General features: G+C 29.0%; 2 protein-coding genes and 1 long non-coding RNA gene across 3 annotated transcripts; 2 read left to right on the top strand and 1 right to left on the bottom strand.

Moving 5' to 3' along the window:
- Positions 1-1398: 1398 nt before the first annotated feature.
- Positions 1399-2205, top strand: LOC141525161 (uncharacterized). The gene is made up of 3 exons (XR_012478813.1): positions 1399-1533; positions 1626-1759; positions 1990-2205. It is a non-coding gene; the product is annotated as an uncharacterized LOC141525161 (long non-coding RNA).
- A 1439-nt stretch (positions 2206-3644) lies between these two features.
- Positions 3645-11828, top strand: LOC141525481 (uncharacterized). The gene is made up of 4 exons (XM_074239995.1): positions 3645-3708; positions 3933-4229; positions 6674-6817; positions 11635-11828. Exons 1-4 carry the CDS (start codon positions 3645-3647, stop codon positions 11826-11828), a joined length of 699 nt encoding a protein of 232 aa, XP_074096096.1.
- Positions 11829-14681: 2853 nt separating this feature from the next.
- Positions 14682-18059, bottom strand: LOC141525402 (uncharacterized). The gene is made up of 4 exons (XM_074239891.1): positions 17905-18059; positions 15439-15543; positions 15256-15360; positions 14682-15171 (listed from the first exon to the last, which is right to left on the bottom strand). Exons 1-4 carry the CDS (start codon positions 17959-17961, stop codon positions 14779-14781), a joined length of 660 nt encoding a protein of 219 aa, XP_074095992.1. The 5' UTR covers positions 17962-18059; the 3' UTR covers positions 14682-14778.
- Positions 18060-19844: the final 1785 nt, after the last annotated feature.

The following is a 19844-nucleotide window of genomic DNA, read 5'->3' as shown; positions in this document are numbered from 1 at the left end:
TTAAATAGTATAAGTGTATTACATAAAAGTAAAAAGATGTAAAAATTTAAAAAGTTCTATTTTAAATACTGCACAATGTAGTAGTTATTGTAGTGGCCATTGACGAAGACGGATGGCGCCACAGTAGAAGTTTCTCGCATGTGCTTATGCATTGGGTAGTTTCAATATATAAGAATTGACACCAGGGACCCTCAAGGCGGTCCAACAAGTCATGGTTGGAAACCTGTAAAGGCTCGACGATGCGATTGAGATTTCAATTACGAGTAAATGCGGTACTCTAACGGATTGAAACTCAACAGCCTCGGGGAGATGGGCCCTTATCGGGGAAGAAGTAATGCAGCTTCCATACCGTTAAGGGGTGTGCTTTGAACCGCCGTCGGCACATGAGTAATTACCATCTCGTTCCTAGTCCTAAGACTCCATGAGGAATCCTTTTGTCATTTTTAATCATTAACTCGATCATTAACTTGTTTCTTCATCGATTATTTCTCTTTTTCTTCTTAATGTATTAATTAAGGCTTCAACTTTTGAGCTAACGGCATTTGAACGGTAATTTTTAAATAAAAATTTTCTCCGTGTAGTTCGATTAATTCAAACTCAAATATTTTTTATGAAAATCGGTTCATTCATTTAAAAATTATTGCGGTTTGAAAATTAAAAAAATAGTGTTTTTTTGAACTTGTATTAGACTTCTAAGCTCGGAGAGTTCAAACTTACACGAAAATTATATTTAGGAGCTCAAAGCGCTCAAAAACGTCATGAGTGTAATTTTCAACGCTTACGTATGAAATTAGCGGGAAGTTGCGGGGATGGCTTTTAGGGTCAATCGTTTTCCTAATTTTTTTTTTTTTTTTTTGAGAAATTGCATTTTCTTCGAGTAAATAATTTGTATTCGCTTGAAAAGATTATCATAATTCAGGAAAATAAGTTTGTTTTATAAAATTTTACGTGTAAAAAAAATTGTCCTAAAAATTTCAGAAGCGTGGACATCCAAGCGTCACACAACGAGGAAAATTTTTGGGACAATTTTCAAACATCACATAAATAATCGGAAATATAAAAATATACCCGACAAATAGCAATCGATAGAGTATACTACTGTCTTCACCAAATAGTGTGTGATTCATGTTTTAGTATCGAATAATAATAAAACTCTTATGACCATTGGGTATACTCGATGCTTTAGCGATCAGTGATAAAAATTGAAGCCATTAGTGGCTTTATCTTAAAATTTTCATTTATAATCTATTATTAATCACTTTAAGCTATGTTTTTAATGACCTACACTATTTTATACTTTTAAATCCATATTGGAAACTTGAACGTGGCTCTGGCCGAGTATTGATTTAAGTCGTCATAAATTTTCACAAAATTTTGCAGAGTTATTTGATTCAAAATCGAGTTATGTCTGTCCAAAATACATTTATAATCGATACACGGAAATTGTTGGGTAATATTAAAAGTTTTGAGTTGAAATCAAGAAATTAAGAATGAAATTGATGTGCATTTTTTTCTTTGTGTTAAACATCTGTTGTGGGTAGTCTAATTATTTAATTTTTTTGTTATAAGTTTTTTGACTTTTCTATATCACCAACTTGTAAATTAAATATTTTTGTTACATTCAGTATCTTTGGCATCAGATTTATCAATAAAACCAGATGATAAAGAAATTACCATCAATGAAGGTACTTTATTACAAATAAATTGTACAGGTTCAAAAAAAATGGATTTCTTTTATTCAATAAATCTTGCAAAACTGGTAAGTAATAGAAAAATAAAATTAAAGAAAAATGTTTAGTTTTGATTTAATTAAATCTTTTCTAAAGATTATATGATTGATCAATACTATGTTAAATAAATACATATAATAGTATGACAATATTGTAAACTTTTTACATCTAAACATCACAAAAAGACATTATTCGACTGGAAACATTGCGATAATGTTATTAGTATACAATAATATTTTTTTTTTTCATTCTTAAATAGAATATTCTACCGAAAGAAATTTTAAAACAGGAAGATAATGATGGAAACTTCAGTACAATAATATTTAATCGACAAAACGCTAGTTATTACGATATTGGATGGTATGGTTGTGTCAGCAATAAATATAACTACTTTCATCTTACAAGAATACCAGTCACGCCCAATTTACTTAATGACCCAAATATGAGATGGATTTATGTTAACGTCAAATGTAAAAATACAATATAGTTTTTTTTTTTTTTTATAAATTAAAAACAAAAATTTGAACTATACGTTTATTGATTTAAATTATCTCATAATTATTTTTTGTTGAAGTGGTGTATTTTAATTTTTCCTTAAAGAGATCCTCGTAATAGATTATCAAACGTCTACCTTCTCAGCACTTATTTCTTTAAACCATGATCAACAATTATTTGTGATTTCATCTTCAGAAATTTTTTCTTCCTCTTCTTCCTCCATTGGCATTTCTTCTTTTTCTACTTCTACCTCTTCAAGAGTTTCAGTTTCGTCAACTATAACTGTTTTCTGTGGCTTAACAGCTGATGAAATATTGGCGTACTGTATTTTACTTCTAATCGACTAAGTAAAACCGGCAATTTCAGTCATATAGAAGTAACAGTTATGCGAACTAGTTGGTGAAGTCTAGATCATGGGAATTGTAAATTTCAAGTTTTTTCTGTTTTTGGTTTTTTCCCATCGTGTCAACATAATATTACATCGACCACAAATTTATTAGAAAGAATTGAAAAGTTTTAATTCAATTTTATTTCTTTCAATCAATAAAAAAGAGAGGAATTATGAAGTATTTACCGATAGAAATGAATCAATAACAATTAAAAGATATGAATTCCTTTTAATTTTCTTCTATTACAGGTGTGGAAAGAAATAAGGATCATTTACCGATTAAAATGAATTAAAAGAAATCGAAAGTTTTTAATTCATTTTAATTTTTTTCAATCGTACAAACAAAACAAAATTAAGGATTATTTACCAATAGAAATGAATTGAAAAGAATTCGAATTTAATTCTTTTCAATTCTCAGCAATGCTGAAAATTCAAAAGTATTTACCGATTGAAATGAATTCAGTAGAATTAAAACCCGTGAATTTATTTCTATTCTTTTTAATAATTCGGGAAGCCAGAAATTGAAAAAGTATTTATTGATTGAATAGAATTGATTTGAATTTATTTTCTAGATACGACGAAAAAATCCAGGAATTAAAAGTATAGAAATGAATTCATTTTTCGTCATTTTCAATTCTTTTCAATTGATTTTTTTAATCAGGGATAAATAATCCTTCCTAAAATCAATTGAAAAACGTTCAAAATTATCCAAAAAATTTTTCAAAAGTCTCTAAAATTTGTTTTCAAATAATTAAAAAAATATTTTAACATCATTAAAAAAATGTTTCACATAAGATTGTAAGGATAAAATTTTAACTAAAATGTTTCAAAGAATGCGCATTGATTCAAAAGCTATCTTAGAAGTATCCCGAAAATCATAAAAAAAAAAAAATACTTGAAATTCACGAATAAGTTACTAAAATGCACTATCTTAAAATTTCCGATTATTTATATGATGTCTCAAAGTTGTCTCAAAAATATCCTTCATTGTGTCACGTTTGGATGTCCACGCTTGGGACATTTTTGGGGCAATGTTTTTTCACACGAGTTGGCAATTGTTGAATAACATATCGTGCATAGTTGACCCGACGACTTGTACTATAAACATTGCCCTCTTCACAGATGACTATCCAATTATCTCGACTATGCAATATACTATTTTTAAATGCTTAAGAAAAGATTATAAGACATCATTTTTCACCAACATTAGAAAAACTCTCGAAAAATTCGAGGATCTCTTTAATATCATCACATTTATTGTTAGTTTTATAAATTAATTCTTTTCGTTAACTCTTATGACTGATAAAAATAATTTTCAGCAACACCATTAATACGAAATAAGGAAACAAACATTGGTTACTATTTACATAATACAACAAGGCAATTTAAATGTGAAGCTTATGGATATCCATTGCCGTCTATAGAGTGGAATTACTCAGACAATTTCAATGAATTAATAAGCAATTCTACAAGAAATATAAATACTTCGGCTATAAGTATGACAGAAGTAATATCTACTATTCAGTTAATCATAGGACCCTCCGATAATCTTTCGTGCAAAGCGTGTAATGATTTAGGCTGTTATACTTCGATCATTAAGACTATATTTACTCTAGGTAAGGAATCTATATTTAATTAATTAATCTTAATCCCAATATAAAATAGAGATAGATATATGAGGCATCAATTTATTCGTGATGTGATTGGTCGAATATATCATAAGCATGAAAATATATGCAAACTCTATATTCAGGCGCGCGCTTGCGCGCGCAAATTCAAATTCTAGTAGAACTAAAAAACTAAGGTTGCATGACCATTTGAGAATGTTTTTATGAAAAATAGTTGATGTAATGAACATAAAAAATAGATCTCATGAAATTAACATATGCCCGTAAGATTATTTTCCTAAGATAATTATCATACTTTTATTAAAAATACAATATTGTTTGAATCAAAAAATATTGATAAAATTTAAGTAAGGCTGACAATTTTTGAGAGACAGTTAATTATCAATAATATATATTATTTCAAGACTTATTTAATGTGACGATATTAATGAAAGTTGTTTACTATTTCATGAAGGCTGCATAATTTAAAGAAAATAAATTTGTGTAAAGAATATATTAAATACATATCGAGTATTCATTAGAATAAACTTTGTATATGGTGAGTACAGATAACAAGGCCAAAGTGACAGAAATGATATTTAAAATAACCGCTTCCGCTAAAGGGTACTCTAGTAGAAGTGTCTAGCACAGAAATGTCGCGAAAAGCTTTAGAGTACGCATTTTTTAGAATTTTATATTTAATAATTTAAAATCATCGTTCTAATTTTTATCAATATCTGAAAAAGCATTGTTGCTAAAATTGAGTGATGATTGCTATGATGTAATACCAATTTCATTAAGTATAGTAAACTATTTCTAGTATGTTTAACCCATAGGCTTTATCATTTTGCAGTATTAAAATAAGGTCTATTGGTAAGATTTTTGAAAAATTCAATTTTGTGTTGATATAATGGTGTAAATTACCATTATATCGTTACATTTCAGGGCTAATGTATTAAAATGAGGATTAATGATACATTTCGATAACACCGGTACCCTTTACCGGCCACACGGGCCGACTAGTTACCCCAGGCTTAAAAAAAGTGGAATTAAAGATCTTAAAACTTCAAATTAATACAACAAACGGCGTCTGCGTGGGGTGCATGGTGTCAATAGTTATAAATATTTTATTGATAGATATGAATAGAATGATTATCATTTTGAAAATATCTTTTTTTAAAATGAAATTATTTTTTTTTTATTCACACTATTATTAATTTATGTTTATGAAAATTTTACCTCGCTAAAATGACTGGATTAAAAATAAATGAAAGAAATTGAGGGGGAAAATTTTTAACCAATAAAGCTTTTCAAATAGTATAAGTGTATTAAATAAAAGTAAAAAGATGTAAAAATTTAAAAAGTTCTATTTTAAATATTGCACAATGTAATAGTTATTGTAGTGACCATTAACGAAGACGGATGGCGCCACAGTAGAAGTTTCTCGCATGTGCTTATGCATATGGTAGTTTCAATATATAACGATTGACACCAGGGACCCTCAAGGCGGTCCAACAAGTCATGGTTGGAAACCTGTAAAGGCTCGACGATGCGATTGAGATTTCAATTACGAGTAAATGCGGTACTCTAACGGATTGAAACTCAACAGCCTCGGGGAGATGGGCCTTTATCGGGGAAGAAGTAATGCAGCTTCCATACCGTTAAGGGGTGTGCTTTGAACTGCCGTCGGCACATGAGTAATTACCATCTCGTTCCTAGTCCTAAGACTCCATGAGGAATCCTTTTGTCATTTTTAATCATTAATTTTTTTCTTTATCAACTAATTCTGTTTTTTTTTTCTCAATATAATTATTAAGGCTTTAACTTTTGAGCTGACGGCTTAACCGACTAATAAATTAGATTGATTCAATGACATTGAAATTTTCATAGACGTTAAATTCAAATTTGCGCGTGCGCCTGAGTTTAGGGTTTGCATATATGTTCATGCTTGTGCTATATTTGACCAATCACGTTACGAATAGTTTGCTTAAAACTTTCGCAAGCGGAACTTTATTTTTTTCAAAAATCATCTAAATGCCATTCTAAATCGAATGGCACCTTAGTTATTATATAATTTTCGAAGACTGCTGAAAAAATTTTACCAAAAGGCCCTAATTGACTAGACTACATACCCTCTATGTTACGTCTTAATACTCACGCCTGAAAAGTGAAAGGTGTACAAAATAGGTTTCGCACAAAAAAATCTTACACTTCACATTTCTTTCATACTGGGGGCCTTATGTGAAAATCGTTTCTTAAGGAGTAAACTTAAAAAAAAAAAAAAAAAAAAACGGTTTTTTTTTAATTCGTAACTTTTTTTGGGTTTGGTAAAAAATTCTGAAATAATTACTAAAAACGTCTTTTGGGGGGTAAAAAAACATAGAGAACTTAAATCGAAAGGGGTCGGGTAAAAAATTTGTCGATTGACATGGAATGACCCTTATGTTTTTCAGATGTACCTCATGGATTTGGTATGGAAAAGCCAATTTCTAACGTTGCAGTTGGTGATGTGTTTAAATTGACGTGCTATGCATCAATTTATCGTCATACTAACAATATTAGATGGTTCAATGGAAGTAAACATATAACAAACTCTGGTAAATATTATTACAATCTAAACGTTGACCCATACCTGTTGCATAACGTGAATCAATATGAAAAGAATTAATGATGCAGAAACAAGCTCATATATAACTGCAGTTATATCATGATGTGTTCGTATCAGAAAAAAGCGCTATTCAACCACACCCGACATCGATCAGTAGATTTCTTGTTTGTATATGGAATAAAACCCGTTATTTAAAGGCAATAATATCCTAAAATTTATTTTTTATTATTTTTGCAAACAACGACGTTAGACCGACTACAACAAATAGATATTCAAAGACATTTACTCAAAAAATAGAATTTGTAACAAATTAAAGTCATTTCATGATAAAAGCTAAAAATTCATTCATTCTTGATTTTTTTTTAATTTTCCCAATTACGAAATAAATTGAAAATAGTATCAAAAGGCGACGAATGATAGCTTAAATTAAAAATAATTATGTAAGCTTTAAAATAAATTTAATAGATTTGAGCTTACTTTTTCGGCTTAAAAATTGTTTAAAGAAAAAGAGCTGAAATACGTTCGTCGAAAAATTTTTTCAAATTTTCAAAATCACGAGATTAACTAAAAAAATCATCAAAACTAGTCGAATAATAGCTTAAATCGGAGGTAATTAAATGAAGTTTGAGATAAAATTAGTAGATTTCGTTTATTTTTTACAGCTGAAAAATTATTTCCATAAAATATACGAAATTCAAAATTTTTCGAAAATAAAAAAAATTTTCGATCATTCACAAGTCGTAAACTAACCGGCCGATTTTGCTCATCTTCGAAAAGTCTCAATTTGTTATCGTACTTTTTTGAAAATTTTGCATCTATGATAAAGTAAATATCACTGATAATCATTTTATAAAAATGAATTGATTAGTAAAAACATTACTTGAGACATTACCACAAACAAAATTCAACGATATTGATGTTTGATTGCTTAAAAAAAATCAAATCATAACTTCGTCTCTTATCGTGTCAATAGTTGGGGCTTTTACCTTATATGAATAATTCGATAGATATGTAAGAAATTGTCAGCAAATATTATATTTAAGAACGCAATTTTGGCAATATTAAAAAATCCATAACTTGAATACAAGCTCGATTCCTTAGCTCAAATTTTCAGAGCTTTTTAGGAACATAATAAATCAACCTTTCTGAAAGTTTGAAGGAAATCGAAGTTCCGATAAAAAAGTTCTATCCATCTGAAAACTGTAATTTTTTATTAAATTAAATTAAATTTGATTGGTTTCAGATGACTATAACTTTACTTAATAGAATCAATCAAGTAAAAATTGCATAGATTTTACTAAAGTATACCCTAATGGAAGACATTAGCTACTGCTCGACCCTTAATTTCAAACACTGTACATATACTAGTGTTTTACAAATAGGTAAAATTTAACCAAAACAGTTCGTTAGTTAAAAGCTGTTAGCTAAGCCTTGTGTGAGTTTAGACCAAATTAATATTTTTTAGTAGATTTCATAAAAATCTAACTATTGCAATGGTCCTCATGACAAAACTTTTGAAAAATTTTGCTATATTCCGACTTAACTCGACGAGCTGAGTCAGAAAATACATATGGTTCAAAATTTTATATGTGTATGTATATATATATTTATATATATATACGATATAACGCGGCTTATCACCACGATAGCGTCGTCAATTTACAATGGATCTTTACCAAACTCAACATACTTATTCTACAGAAAGATACTGAAGTCAAGTTCGAAGATGAGCTTAATCGGTCAAGTATTTTAGAAATGCCATGATTTCAAAATTTTCAAAATCATAAAAATTTTAATTTTTTCATTTTCGGACTTGAATAACTTTTGAATGGGATAATTTTTCAAATTTCTGTAAATTGCATCTGAAAGCTCTTTAAATAAGCTTCAATTTGAGTACCATATCATATCTGTAGTCCCAAAATTATGTCCTATTCTGCTATGCTAATTATGAAATTTGCTATTGCACTCGTTTTTTTTTTTTTTTTTATAAGCTTCTGCCTGCTACTTTTATCAACGAAATGTTCTATTTTTTGACTAACTATGACTTGTATTAATTAATAGAGTAATTGAAGTCTTTAAACTGTAGATTTTCTTGATTCAAGGATTATTTTCTTGAACAAAGTTTATTTTTATTTTCATATGAACAAACTATTTTCAATAAAGTTGATAATATTTAATAATGAATTGTATAATTTTTATTTTTAACAATTAATATCTCTGGAATTTTTAATTCAAAGAAAGAAAATTTTTGGAACTAGTCATCGAAAAAGGTAATGTTTCCTTATTAAAAAAATATTGTAATTATTCAGTAAATTATGACAGAATACTTTGTCTGTAAATGTCACATTCTTTCTTAATTATATCTCATTGAAACAAATATTTTATTAAAAAATTGTTATCAACGAAATATCATCATTATCAATGAAGTATGTTAAGTTTGAAAAATGATCCATATTCATTACAGCTATCGTCGTTTCCGACCGCAGTAATTTTTGGATTCTTACATTTATTATGAAATCTACTTCCATTTCGACGGCCGAATGGTCTTTTTTAACACGCTTTTATTAACTTCACCTGTATGTTTGTATGTAACTCTCCTTTGCATAAAGAGACTACCATAATGATATTATTTAAATTTTGATTATTATCAACCTAGAACCCAGGTGATGACCTTCCTAGTCATCCTCTGATGACCATCCCGAAGTTATATCTCGAAACCAGGTGTTTTCCTCCGTAGGTTTTCATCGGAAATGGCACAGATAAACCCGTACATTAACCCGGAATCCTCTGATGACCATCCCGAAGTTATATCTCGAAACCAGGTGTTTTCCTCCGCAGGTTTTCATCGGAAATAGCACAGATAAACCCGTACATTAACCCGGAATCCTCTGATGACCATCCCGAAGTTATATCTCGAAACCAGGTGTTTTCCTCCGTAGGTTTTCATCGGGAATGGCACAGATAAACCCGTACATTAACCCGGAATCCTCTGATGACCATCCCGAAGTTATATCTCGAAACCAGGTGTTTTCCTCCGTAGGTTTTCATCGGGAATGGCACAGATAAACCCGTACATCAACCCGGAATCCTCTGATGACCATCCCGAAGTTATATCTCGAAGCTATTTGTAATCTTTCTAGATCATTCCAGAAATTTCTAGACTTTTCAGGAACATTCCATACCGATTTCAGCCGTTGCACACAATTTGGAATCTTTCTAGATCATTCCAGAAATTTCTAGACTTTTCTAGAACATTCCATACCGATTTCAGCCGTTGCACACGATTTGGAATCTTTCTAGATCATTCCAGAAATTTCTAGACTTTTCTGGAACATTCCATACCGATTTCAGTTGATCATGCAGTCATTTATCTGGGTTCTCGGCTGTTTGCTGCGGACAAGCATACGTAGCACTCAGCCGATGCAGATCTTTGGACGGGATTCGAATTGAGGACCTTGATTGCTCCAAGTTGACGGGTAAAACCCTATGTAACAGCGAAGCATTAGATGAAATGGAACGACTAAGAAATAATTCATAATAAATATAGTTTAAAAAAACTAAAAAAACACGCTTTTAAAGAATATTTTGAACTAAAAGTTAAAAATAAATATAGTTAAAAAAACTAAAGAACACGCTTTTATAAATAATATCGAACTAAAAAGTGGAAAATAATTTTAAAAATAAACTCAAAAAAGTAGTATATAAAAAATACTAGCAGAACTGAGAGAAAAGCGTGGGGCGCTCGATATATGAAAATTATGGCACAAGGCGCTCCACGCTTTTCTCTCAGTTCTGCTAGTATTTTTTATATACTACTTTTTTGAGTTTATTTTTAAAATTATTTTCCACTTTTTAGTTCGATATTATTTATAAAAGCGTGTTCTTTAGTTTTTTTTAACTATATTTATTCAATTTGCAAAATATGCCCTGATAGCCACCTTACCTATAACTTACTGTCAATCTACGTCCGCAATTTAAAGCAAACTTGACGGAAAGAGTTGGCAAAGCGAGCGATTACCTATTAGTTACCTATAACTTACTCTGCAAATAGACGTCAAAACTTGCTGTACAAGTATTTCCTTCAAATTGTAGTAAAGGTGAAAGGAAATTTAACTACAAGTTTGATTGTTAACTTGTATTCAAGTTGCGGCCGTAGATTTCTGTCAATTTGCTTACAACTGTTGTTGAGTGAAGAATTACCGCCAACTTGATGTATAACTTAACCGTAACTACTGGGAGTCATCACTTACTGAGAAAGCGCTGGCTATCAGGGGAGAGTCTACTGAGAAGACTGTCGTTTGGTAGGAGTCTAAGTTATATAGAAGCTGAAATATAAATTATTAAAATCAGTGAAAAATCAACTTTTTTGAAAATTCAAAAAATTTTCCAGTGATCGGATTTGATTATATCGGGCCTGAATTTTCAGGATCGTCTTTTTTTAAGGTGTACTTTTGAGGAAAAAATCGGCATCAAAATCGTTGACCTAAGTGCGCACATTTTCGTCGAGAATTAATGGATCTGCCCATATATAACATAAATAGATACATAGACTTTTGAACCAATACTATTTTTCGACATTACTCGATAAAATGAAACATATGGTGACAAAATTTTCTTAAAACTACGACATTAGACCGGCTACAATAGATAGATTTCTAAAGCAATCTATTTAAAAATGTCTCATAAAATTATCTAATCGATTTTTGAAACAAAACAGCTTTTCATTGCAACAAAATATCTTTGTCCGTTTGTTTAATTGTTGTACAACAATATTTAAGTAATTATTATTTCATAACAAAATTTTAGGAAGAATCCACATCCAGCCTACAATTATTAAGAATCATTCGTATGTGTCAGAGTTGTCAATTTATAATATAAACCTTCAAGATGCCAATTACTATACATGTCAAGGAGAATCAAAAGATGGTTTTCGGAAACTTGACATATGTGAACTTACTGCTTTTGGTAATCTAATTATTAACAATTGTGATAAACATTGACTTTAATTATAATTATTTATCACATAACTATTACTATTTACAGATGAAGACCTATCAAATATGTGGATTGGAACTTTTTATGAATTAATATTGATACTATTTTGTATATTTATCATCGTACAATTTTCGGTTATATCAATTTATTTTTTACTCAAACTGTGGTCTAATAATTTTTAATTATATTCATTCTGTATATTCTGTATTTTTTTATCTAACCTGCTTTAAAAATGCGAGTTTCAATGCCTGTTGAGCCTACCGAAACTAGTTAATTTCAAACCAATGCGACTATTGCCGAGCACGAATCAATTATTTCTTCCCGGTGGACAAAAAATGATGATTCTCTGCTCGCGAGATGAAGTTACAGCCTTATTTTCAATCCCATCTGAGTAACATTTGTTTATTTTATACCTTTATAATTTTCATTCTAACCGTTCACTGTGTTGACATATTATAATTCTGTTACTAAGTATAAATAACAATTACGAAAAAAAAAATTATTCAATTTACGGATAATTTTTAGTAAATAAATAATAGTTTTAAAAAACTAAAAAACACGCTTTTTACAGAAAACCAAACTAAAAAATTGAAAATAAATTTAAATTAAGAATAGTGTTAAAAATTTCAATAAATATAAATTAATAACAGTTGTAAGCAAATTGACGGAAATCTACGGCCGCAACTTGAATACAAGTTAACAATCAAACTTGTAGTTAAATTTCCTTTCAACTTTACTACAATTTGAAGGAAATACTTGTACAGCAAGTTTTGACGTCTATTTGCAGAGTGAGTTATAGGTAACTAATAGGTAATCGCTCGCTTTGCCAACTCTTTCCGTCAAGTTTGCTTTAAATTGCGGACGTAGATTGACAGTAAGTTATAGGTAAGGTGGCTATCAGGGCATATTTTGCAAATTGAAAAATGGAATAATTTTATCAAATTAGTGTATTGTCATCGGTCCTCGATAAATCTACAAAGTTTGAACTAAATCTGGCCGTTTAAAGTGCGTCAAAATCGCGCCCAAAGAAGTCGGTTACAAACATACAAACATACAAACATACATACATACAAGTGAAGCTAATAAAAAGCGTGTAAAAATAAACCATTACTTTCTTGAATTGAAGTTTTTATTTTCCTTAATAACTTTTATAATGGAATAGTATTTTCGCTATTTGTCTGAATAAATTATCTAGTTCTGGTTGGCTCTAGACATTGAAACTAGCATTTTTAATGCAACTTATATGGAAAATGTAATGTTTGTGACGCGGGATGAAACACAATATCAGACCAAATGATGCCAGCCCTCGCTTCGCTCGGGCAGCTAACTTCAATCTGGTCTGAAATCGCTTTGGTTCATCTCTAGTCACACAATATGCTATTATTAATTATGAATTATAGTGATGAATCAATAATAAATTTTCAATTAAAAAATCAAATATTTTACTTTTTTGGCTATTTAATTAAAAATCTTACGGAAAGCGAATAAAGTAAGTGACTTTGATCAGCCACCCATACAAAGAATGATGATCGATCGATTGAATATGAATAATTCCAATTAATAATACCAAAATTAGATGCTAGGTAAAAAACACTTTAAATATTAAACTGTGGTAAAAATTCTGACAGTTTACTTTTTAGTTTATATCCAATCTGGTTTGTTGACAGCACTTTTTCTTCGAGTTTCACATATCGTTTTAAAATAATTCGTGAATGATTCCATGATACCAACGATAAAATGCACTTAATTATTTTATAGAACATTATTAAACAATAAAATTTAATTTATACATTCTTTTCCTTAAAATGAAATTTTTTTCAGAAGTTTTTTTGTAATAAATTTTTCAATAAAAAAAAATTCTAAAAATTTTAAAAGTGTCAGCTAACTTTATTGTCATAAAAAAATGACATACAATTATATATATAGTTATAATGAAAATTAAGTTAACCGAAATCTGAAAATTTTTAGAATTTTTTTCTATTTAAAAAATGATTACATAAAAAATAAAAAAAAAATTTTATTTGTAAAAAACTTGAAAAACTGTAAGTGCAATTTTTAATAAGTATTTTTTTTGTTCTAATTTAATTGACGAAAAAAAATCAAAAAATTAAAAACATCAGCTAACTTTAATATTATATAATTATAAATAGTTCTATATAAATGATAAATGATTTTTGTAAATTAAATATAATTTTTTCACTTGGGAAAAACCACGTCGATTGCTGGTAATTGAAATCGGTCAACTCATTCGAGAGATATTGTGAACGAAGGAAAACCGAAAAAAGTGAATTAGCGGAAAGTTGCAGGGATGGCCTTTAGGATCGACCGTTTCCCAGATTTTTTTTTACATAACTTTGACACTTTTTTGGTCCGTTTTTGATGGGATAAAATGATTATTAGAATTCATAAAACAACGTCGACTGCCGCCAAGAACGTGGAATTCGGCTGATTAGTTCGTGAGTTATTTTTGTCGAAAAAATTTGGAAGTGAATTTTTTTTAATTTCTTTAAAATTTTTGGTTTGATCAGTTTGTGTTGAAAGTATATGATAGAATTCAAAAACCTGCGTGGGATGCTACCAACCGCGTGACAATCGGTTTATTCATTCAGAAGTTAATGCGGTTTGAAAATCCAAAAAACACTGTGTTGTTATAAAACTTCAATCAAACTTTTAAGCTCGAAGAGCGCAAAAGCTCAGAACAGATCATTTTTGAGCTGAGAGAGCTTGGAATAATTTATTAATTGTATTTTCGAGCTCGAAAAACTCAAAATCGTCATACAAGTGCAATTTTTACTGTTAGATATGGAATTAGCGGGAAGTTGCAGGGATGGCCTTTAGGGTCAACCGTTTACCAGATGTTTTTCATTTATTGAATAGTTAAAAAATATAAGATCCACTTTTCGTATTGAATTTTTGATAGTAATTGTTTATATATTATTCATATTTATGAATGCATTAAAAATTTACTTTATTATTTGCAGATATTTTTTTTACGCCCTCAAGATATTTTCCTGCATCGATAATGTCATCGATTGTTAGATCTCTTTGTCCTCCATCATAGATGAAAACGAATCGTGAGCTGGCTGGTTTTTTAATATCTGGAAAGGGGTGTAATATGGTATCAAGATCTAATATTCCTGACACAGAACCATCTACTGACACTGAGGGAAATTCAGATCGAGGTGGATGTACTCCTGATTCCATAGACGGTGAAATTGGTGGTGATGATGGTGATGGTTGAGTGGAATGATGCTGACTTGCCAGGTTATTCTTGTCCAAAAACCCGCCGAGAATGTCTCCAAAAAACGATTTTCCATTTTCTACTTTGATTTTAACTGAATCTACAACCTGATAAATAAAACAAAAATAGTGAAAATAATTATCTTATTAATTTTGGATGCAATGTTATATTACGGTCTCAAAAGAACTTACATCGTCAGCAGCATCAGCAACTCGATATTTGAAATCACCAAATGCTCTTAGAACATCACCTGGGGCAGTATGTTTTCCATCATCACGATGTTTAATTTTATTAATCTTAGGTATTTAAGAAAAATATTTCATTAAAAAATAGATCTTGCTTCAAAAATTATATAAATAAACCAATTTTATTACCAATTTATCAACTGCAGTAGCTTCTCGGTGTTTAAAATCGCCAATTGATCGAATGAAATTCCCAGGGGCACTTGGATGCACGTTTGATATATTGACATGAGGATTCTATAAAAAAACAAACAAAAGTATGATGTAAATAAAAATTTTTATTTAAATTTATTATCGTAAATTGTTCTTGTGTTTTAGACAGTAAAGAAAAATTCCCATGTTAACATTGGAAAAATTCTTAAGTTAACACTGGAAAAATTCCTATGTTAACATTCCCTGATTAAACAAAATGATTTGATATGATTAAAAATGATTATTTTTCTAATTATTTTTAATCCTGTCAAATCATATAAATCATTTCAAATCGTATCTCTTAAGGGGCATTCAACATTGTGAAATCATTTTTAATCATTTTGTTTAATAAGGGTTGGAAAAATTCCTATGTGACATAGGAATATTTCCTATGCAAAAATAGGAAAAATCCCCATGTTTTTTTCTCCGTGTATATGACTCTACAAAAATTAAATTTTATTCTATCCAAGCTGTATATTGATTGATACACATCTTTACGGCTCAGAATAAATATTTTGTTATTTTGATTAAAAACTAATTGATTGATACAACATTAAATAGTTTGTGTAACGACACAACTAACTTCCCAGTGAGCACATTGATATTACAATGAAGTAAGATCCTTTATCCCACTTCCTATTAAACTGTACGTTTTCTACAAACCTTAAAACGAAATTGATTGAAAATTTAGACTTACTTTCAGAATTAGCACACCTCGATAAAGTTTTAATCATGTACCTGCCTAAACAACTCAATTGCATAAATCGTTATAGAACAATTTGCTGTAATTTAATAGTTAAAAGTTTAAGAGAATCAGTCCAAAATGTAAATACTTTCTTACACTGAATACCATTGTAGTATTCTTTTATTTTTATTTTTGTTTTAATTTGTGAAACTTTATGTAAATTGATTAATAGTCCATTACAGAATGGACCCTATGGCAAACTGTGGACCCCATTGCAACCAATGTGTGTGAAAAGCAATTAAATATACATGTATATAGTTATAGACAAATAGGTTATTTTCAGTATAGGAGAATAAAATAAAAATTAAAGCTCGTTTAATGGGCTTTAAGATGCAATTCACATTTTCAATGAAATTCGATGTTACTTCATCCAGAAGCTGTCCGCATTTTCTTGCTATCAAATATCTGACATCTTTTGACACACAAGGGCTGAATATTTCTCACTAGTATAATGTGCGAAAACATTAAATACATTCTGTTTCAACAACTTTTGCGTGACTGATGGAGTAAGATTTAGATAGACATTAAATAAATAATAGTTTAAAAAAACTATAAAACACGCTTTTTATAGAAAACCGAACTAAAAAAATAGAAAATAAGTTTTAATAAATTTAAATTAAGAATAGTGTTAAAAGTTTTAATAAATATAAATTAATAATAGTGTAAATAAAAAAAAATGTATTTTATTTTAAAAAAAGCGTGGGGTGCATAGGTCAATAGATATAAATATTCTATCGACAGATATGAGTAGAGTGATTACCATTTTTAGAATATCTTAAAAAGCACCCCACGCTTTTTTTTAACATAAAATACATTTTTTTTTATTTACACTATTATTAATTACATTTATTGAAATTTTTAACACCATTCTTAATTTAAATTTATTAAAACTTATTTTCTATTTTTTTAGATTGGTTTTCTATAAAAAGCGTGTTTTTTAGTTTTTTTAAACTCTTATTTATTTTCTACTTTTTAGTTTGGTTTATTTATAATAGTTTGTTTTTTTAATTTTAAACTATTATTTGGCAACTAACTTACCAGCACGCACTTTGTTAATATTAAATAAATACCCTGATAGCCACCTTACCTATAACTTACTGTCAATCTACGTCCGCAATTTGAAGCAAACTTGACGGAAAGAGTTGGCAAAGCGAGCGATTACCTATTAGTTACCTATAACTTACTCTGCAAATAGACGTCAAAACTTGCTATACAAGTATTTCCTTCAAATTGTAGTAAAGTTGAAAGGAAATTTAACTACAAGTTTGATTGTTAACTTGTATTCAAGTTGCGGCCGTAGATTTACGTCAATTTGCTTACAAGTGTTGTTGAAAGAAGAATTACCGCCCACTTGATGTATAAATTAACCGTAACTGCTGGAAGTCAACACTTACTGAGAAAGCGCTGGCTATCAGGGAAAAATCTTATTTTGCAAATTGAAAAATGGAATAATTTTATTAAATTGATGTATTGTCATCGGTCCTCGATAAATCTACAAAGTTTGAATGAAATCTGGCCGTTTTATGTGCGTTAAAATCGCGCCCTAAGAAGTCGGTTACAAACATACAAACATACAAACATACAAGTGAAGCTAATAAAAAGCGTGTAATAAAAGCATGATCACACGTATGTTATCTGATAAGAAAAGTTTTCATATTTACCCAAGCGAGTCCAGAGGAAATGAGTGTTGCGAAAAGAACTTGGATAAACATTATCATTTACTTCGACAGATTCAAATAAATTACTTTTACTAAACTTAGTACAAGAACTCGATTCTCTAACAACAAAAACCTATTTATGTATCTATTTATACCTATATCACTCGTTGTCGAAAAATGTGTCATGATAATATAATATAGTCATTACAGTTGTTTAAATACTGAAGGTAATTAGCATAATTAAATCGTAATTATCATCGATAATCAAATGATAAACAGAATAACCCAGATTGTAATTCGGTCAAACAAGCTATTTGTAAATATTATGGTAGACAATGATTAAATAATTATAATTTATTTCTTAAAAAATTACGTTTCACAATCGTCATGAGTATTTATTCTAAAATAACAAAAAAAGGTTTTCTTTATGATGTTTATGATTCACTAACTCGTAATCACAGCATTAAGAGCTTCAATTACTAATCAGTTTCAAAAAATCAGTGGGTGTAAAAATTAAAAAATTACTTCTATCGATGAGCTCGGCAAGCTATAATATGAATTGCTTCCTATATTTTGTATAGCATTCGAGAAATTACTGTTCAAGTCGAAATTCTTTTCATCTTAGAATAAAATTCTACCTAGAAACATTTGTATAAAAGCTGTCTAATAAAAGTAAACTACGTGATTACTTCAATTAATTTATGTAATAGTTCGAAAAAACAGATTCAACAAAATATTTGTTCGTTACAGTCGCAGATTAGTATCATTTTGATTAGCATTTTTTAGTAATATTTTTTCAATCTTTGTCCAATATGCTTACAAACAGCATATGAAACACTTGCTCGTAAATTAAATTTAACATAATTGACTGAAATTGTTTTTCTCAATTTATGATTCAACTAAAATTAAATACTAATTAACACAATTATTAGAGATACCTTATCCCGTAAATCATCAATACACATAAATCATGAAATTTATATAATGTAAAGAATGGAATTTATTGCGAACGAAAAAAAAAAAACATGATTTTTTTTTTTTTTTTTTTTTTCAGATGTTTTATTTTTACGAATAAATGAGCTAGATAAATTATTCGTTAGTATAAAAATCCTACTTGAAAAAATATTAGTTATTAAAATATAATTGTAGGGGATTTAAATGCCAGAATTGGGGAGGAAAACACAAAAAGTATAAATGAGGAATACAACGCCAAAAGAAAATCAAAAGATAAGGTAGTAAACTCTGAGGAGAGAAAACTGCTAAAGATGTGTCAAGAGTTAGGACTGAGGATAATGAACGGAACATTAAAAGGGGACAAAAGTGGGAAAATAACATTTGTAGGAGGGAAAAGTGAAGCTCGGTGCTTTGTGCTTGATTTAATATTAATGCTAGATACACAGTAAAAAATTTTGTGTAAAATTAACACAATTTTTATGTTAAAAACGGTCCACACAATATTTGTGTTGAATTTCAACACAAAAAAAATATGTTAAATCTTTAACAGAAATTTTGTGTCAGAATTTTACTCTAGAGAAAAACAAATAATCTAACACAATTTAAGTGTTAACAGTAACACAAAATAAATGTTAATTAATCAACGCTAATTTCTATAAACAGTCTAATATCATAAAAAATGAAAGTTTTTTTGATAACAATTGATATTAATGTCGGTTTTAATTGAAAACGAAGATTAGGTGAATAATTTAAAATACAGAAATTCACAATATTTACTGCAAAATTAGATTTATTGGTAGAGTTAGTATAAGAACTTAATTATTATTATCACATATTGTTTAATTATAAAAAATAGTTTGTAATTATAACTAAGTAATTATAACTAAGTATTTGCATATTGATATAGTTCCCAGCTTTTAGTATACGGTAAATCCATCACATTGACAATAAACGTTTCACATGATGGTTCAATAGAGTAACCAAAACAA

Source organism: Cotesia typhae, unplaced genomic scaffold (assembly GCF_013202065.1).
Source record: "Cotesia typhae breed Kobodo isofemale line unplaced genomic scaffold, CoteBio_Ctyphae contig_26, whole genome shotgun sequence".
Taxonomy (NCBI): Eukaryota; Metazoa; Arthropoda; class Insecta; order Hymenoptera; family Braconidae; genus Cotesia; species Cotesia typhae.
The sequence above is the reverse complement of the archived record's forward strand: the minus strand, read 5'-3'. Positions and strand labels throughout refer to the sequence as shown.

Bases quoted from the DNA above. Each gene is read 5' to 3' on its own strand.
- LOC141525481 (XM_074239995.1), top strand. From the start codon at position 3,645: ATGTTTTTTCACACGAGTTGGCAATTGTTGAATAACATATCGTGCATA. The intron at 3,709-3,932 runs GTACTATAAACA...AATAATTTTCAG, and splicing joins CATAGTTGACCCGACGACTT to CAACACCATTAATACGAAAT. The intron at 4,230-6,673 runs GTAAGGAATCTA...TATGTTTTTCAG, and splicing joins TAAGACTATATTTACTCTAG to ATGTACCTCATGGATTTGGT.
- LOC141525402 (XM_074239891.1), bottom strand. From the start codon at position 17,961: ATGATAATGTTTATCCAAGTTCTTTTCGCAACACTCATTTCCTCTGGA. The intron at 15,361-15,438 runs GTAATAAAATTG...TAAATACCTAAG, and splicing joins CTACTGCAGTTGATAAATTG to ATTAATAAAATTAAACATCG. The intron at 15,172-15,255 runs GTAAGTTCTTTT...TTTATTTATCAG, and splicing joins TTGCTGATGCTGCTGACGAT to GTTGTAGATTCAGTTAAAAT.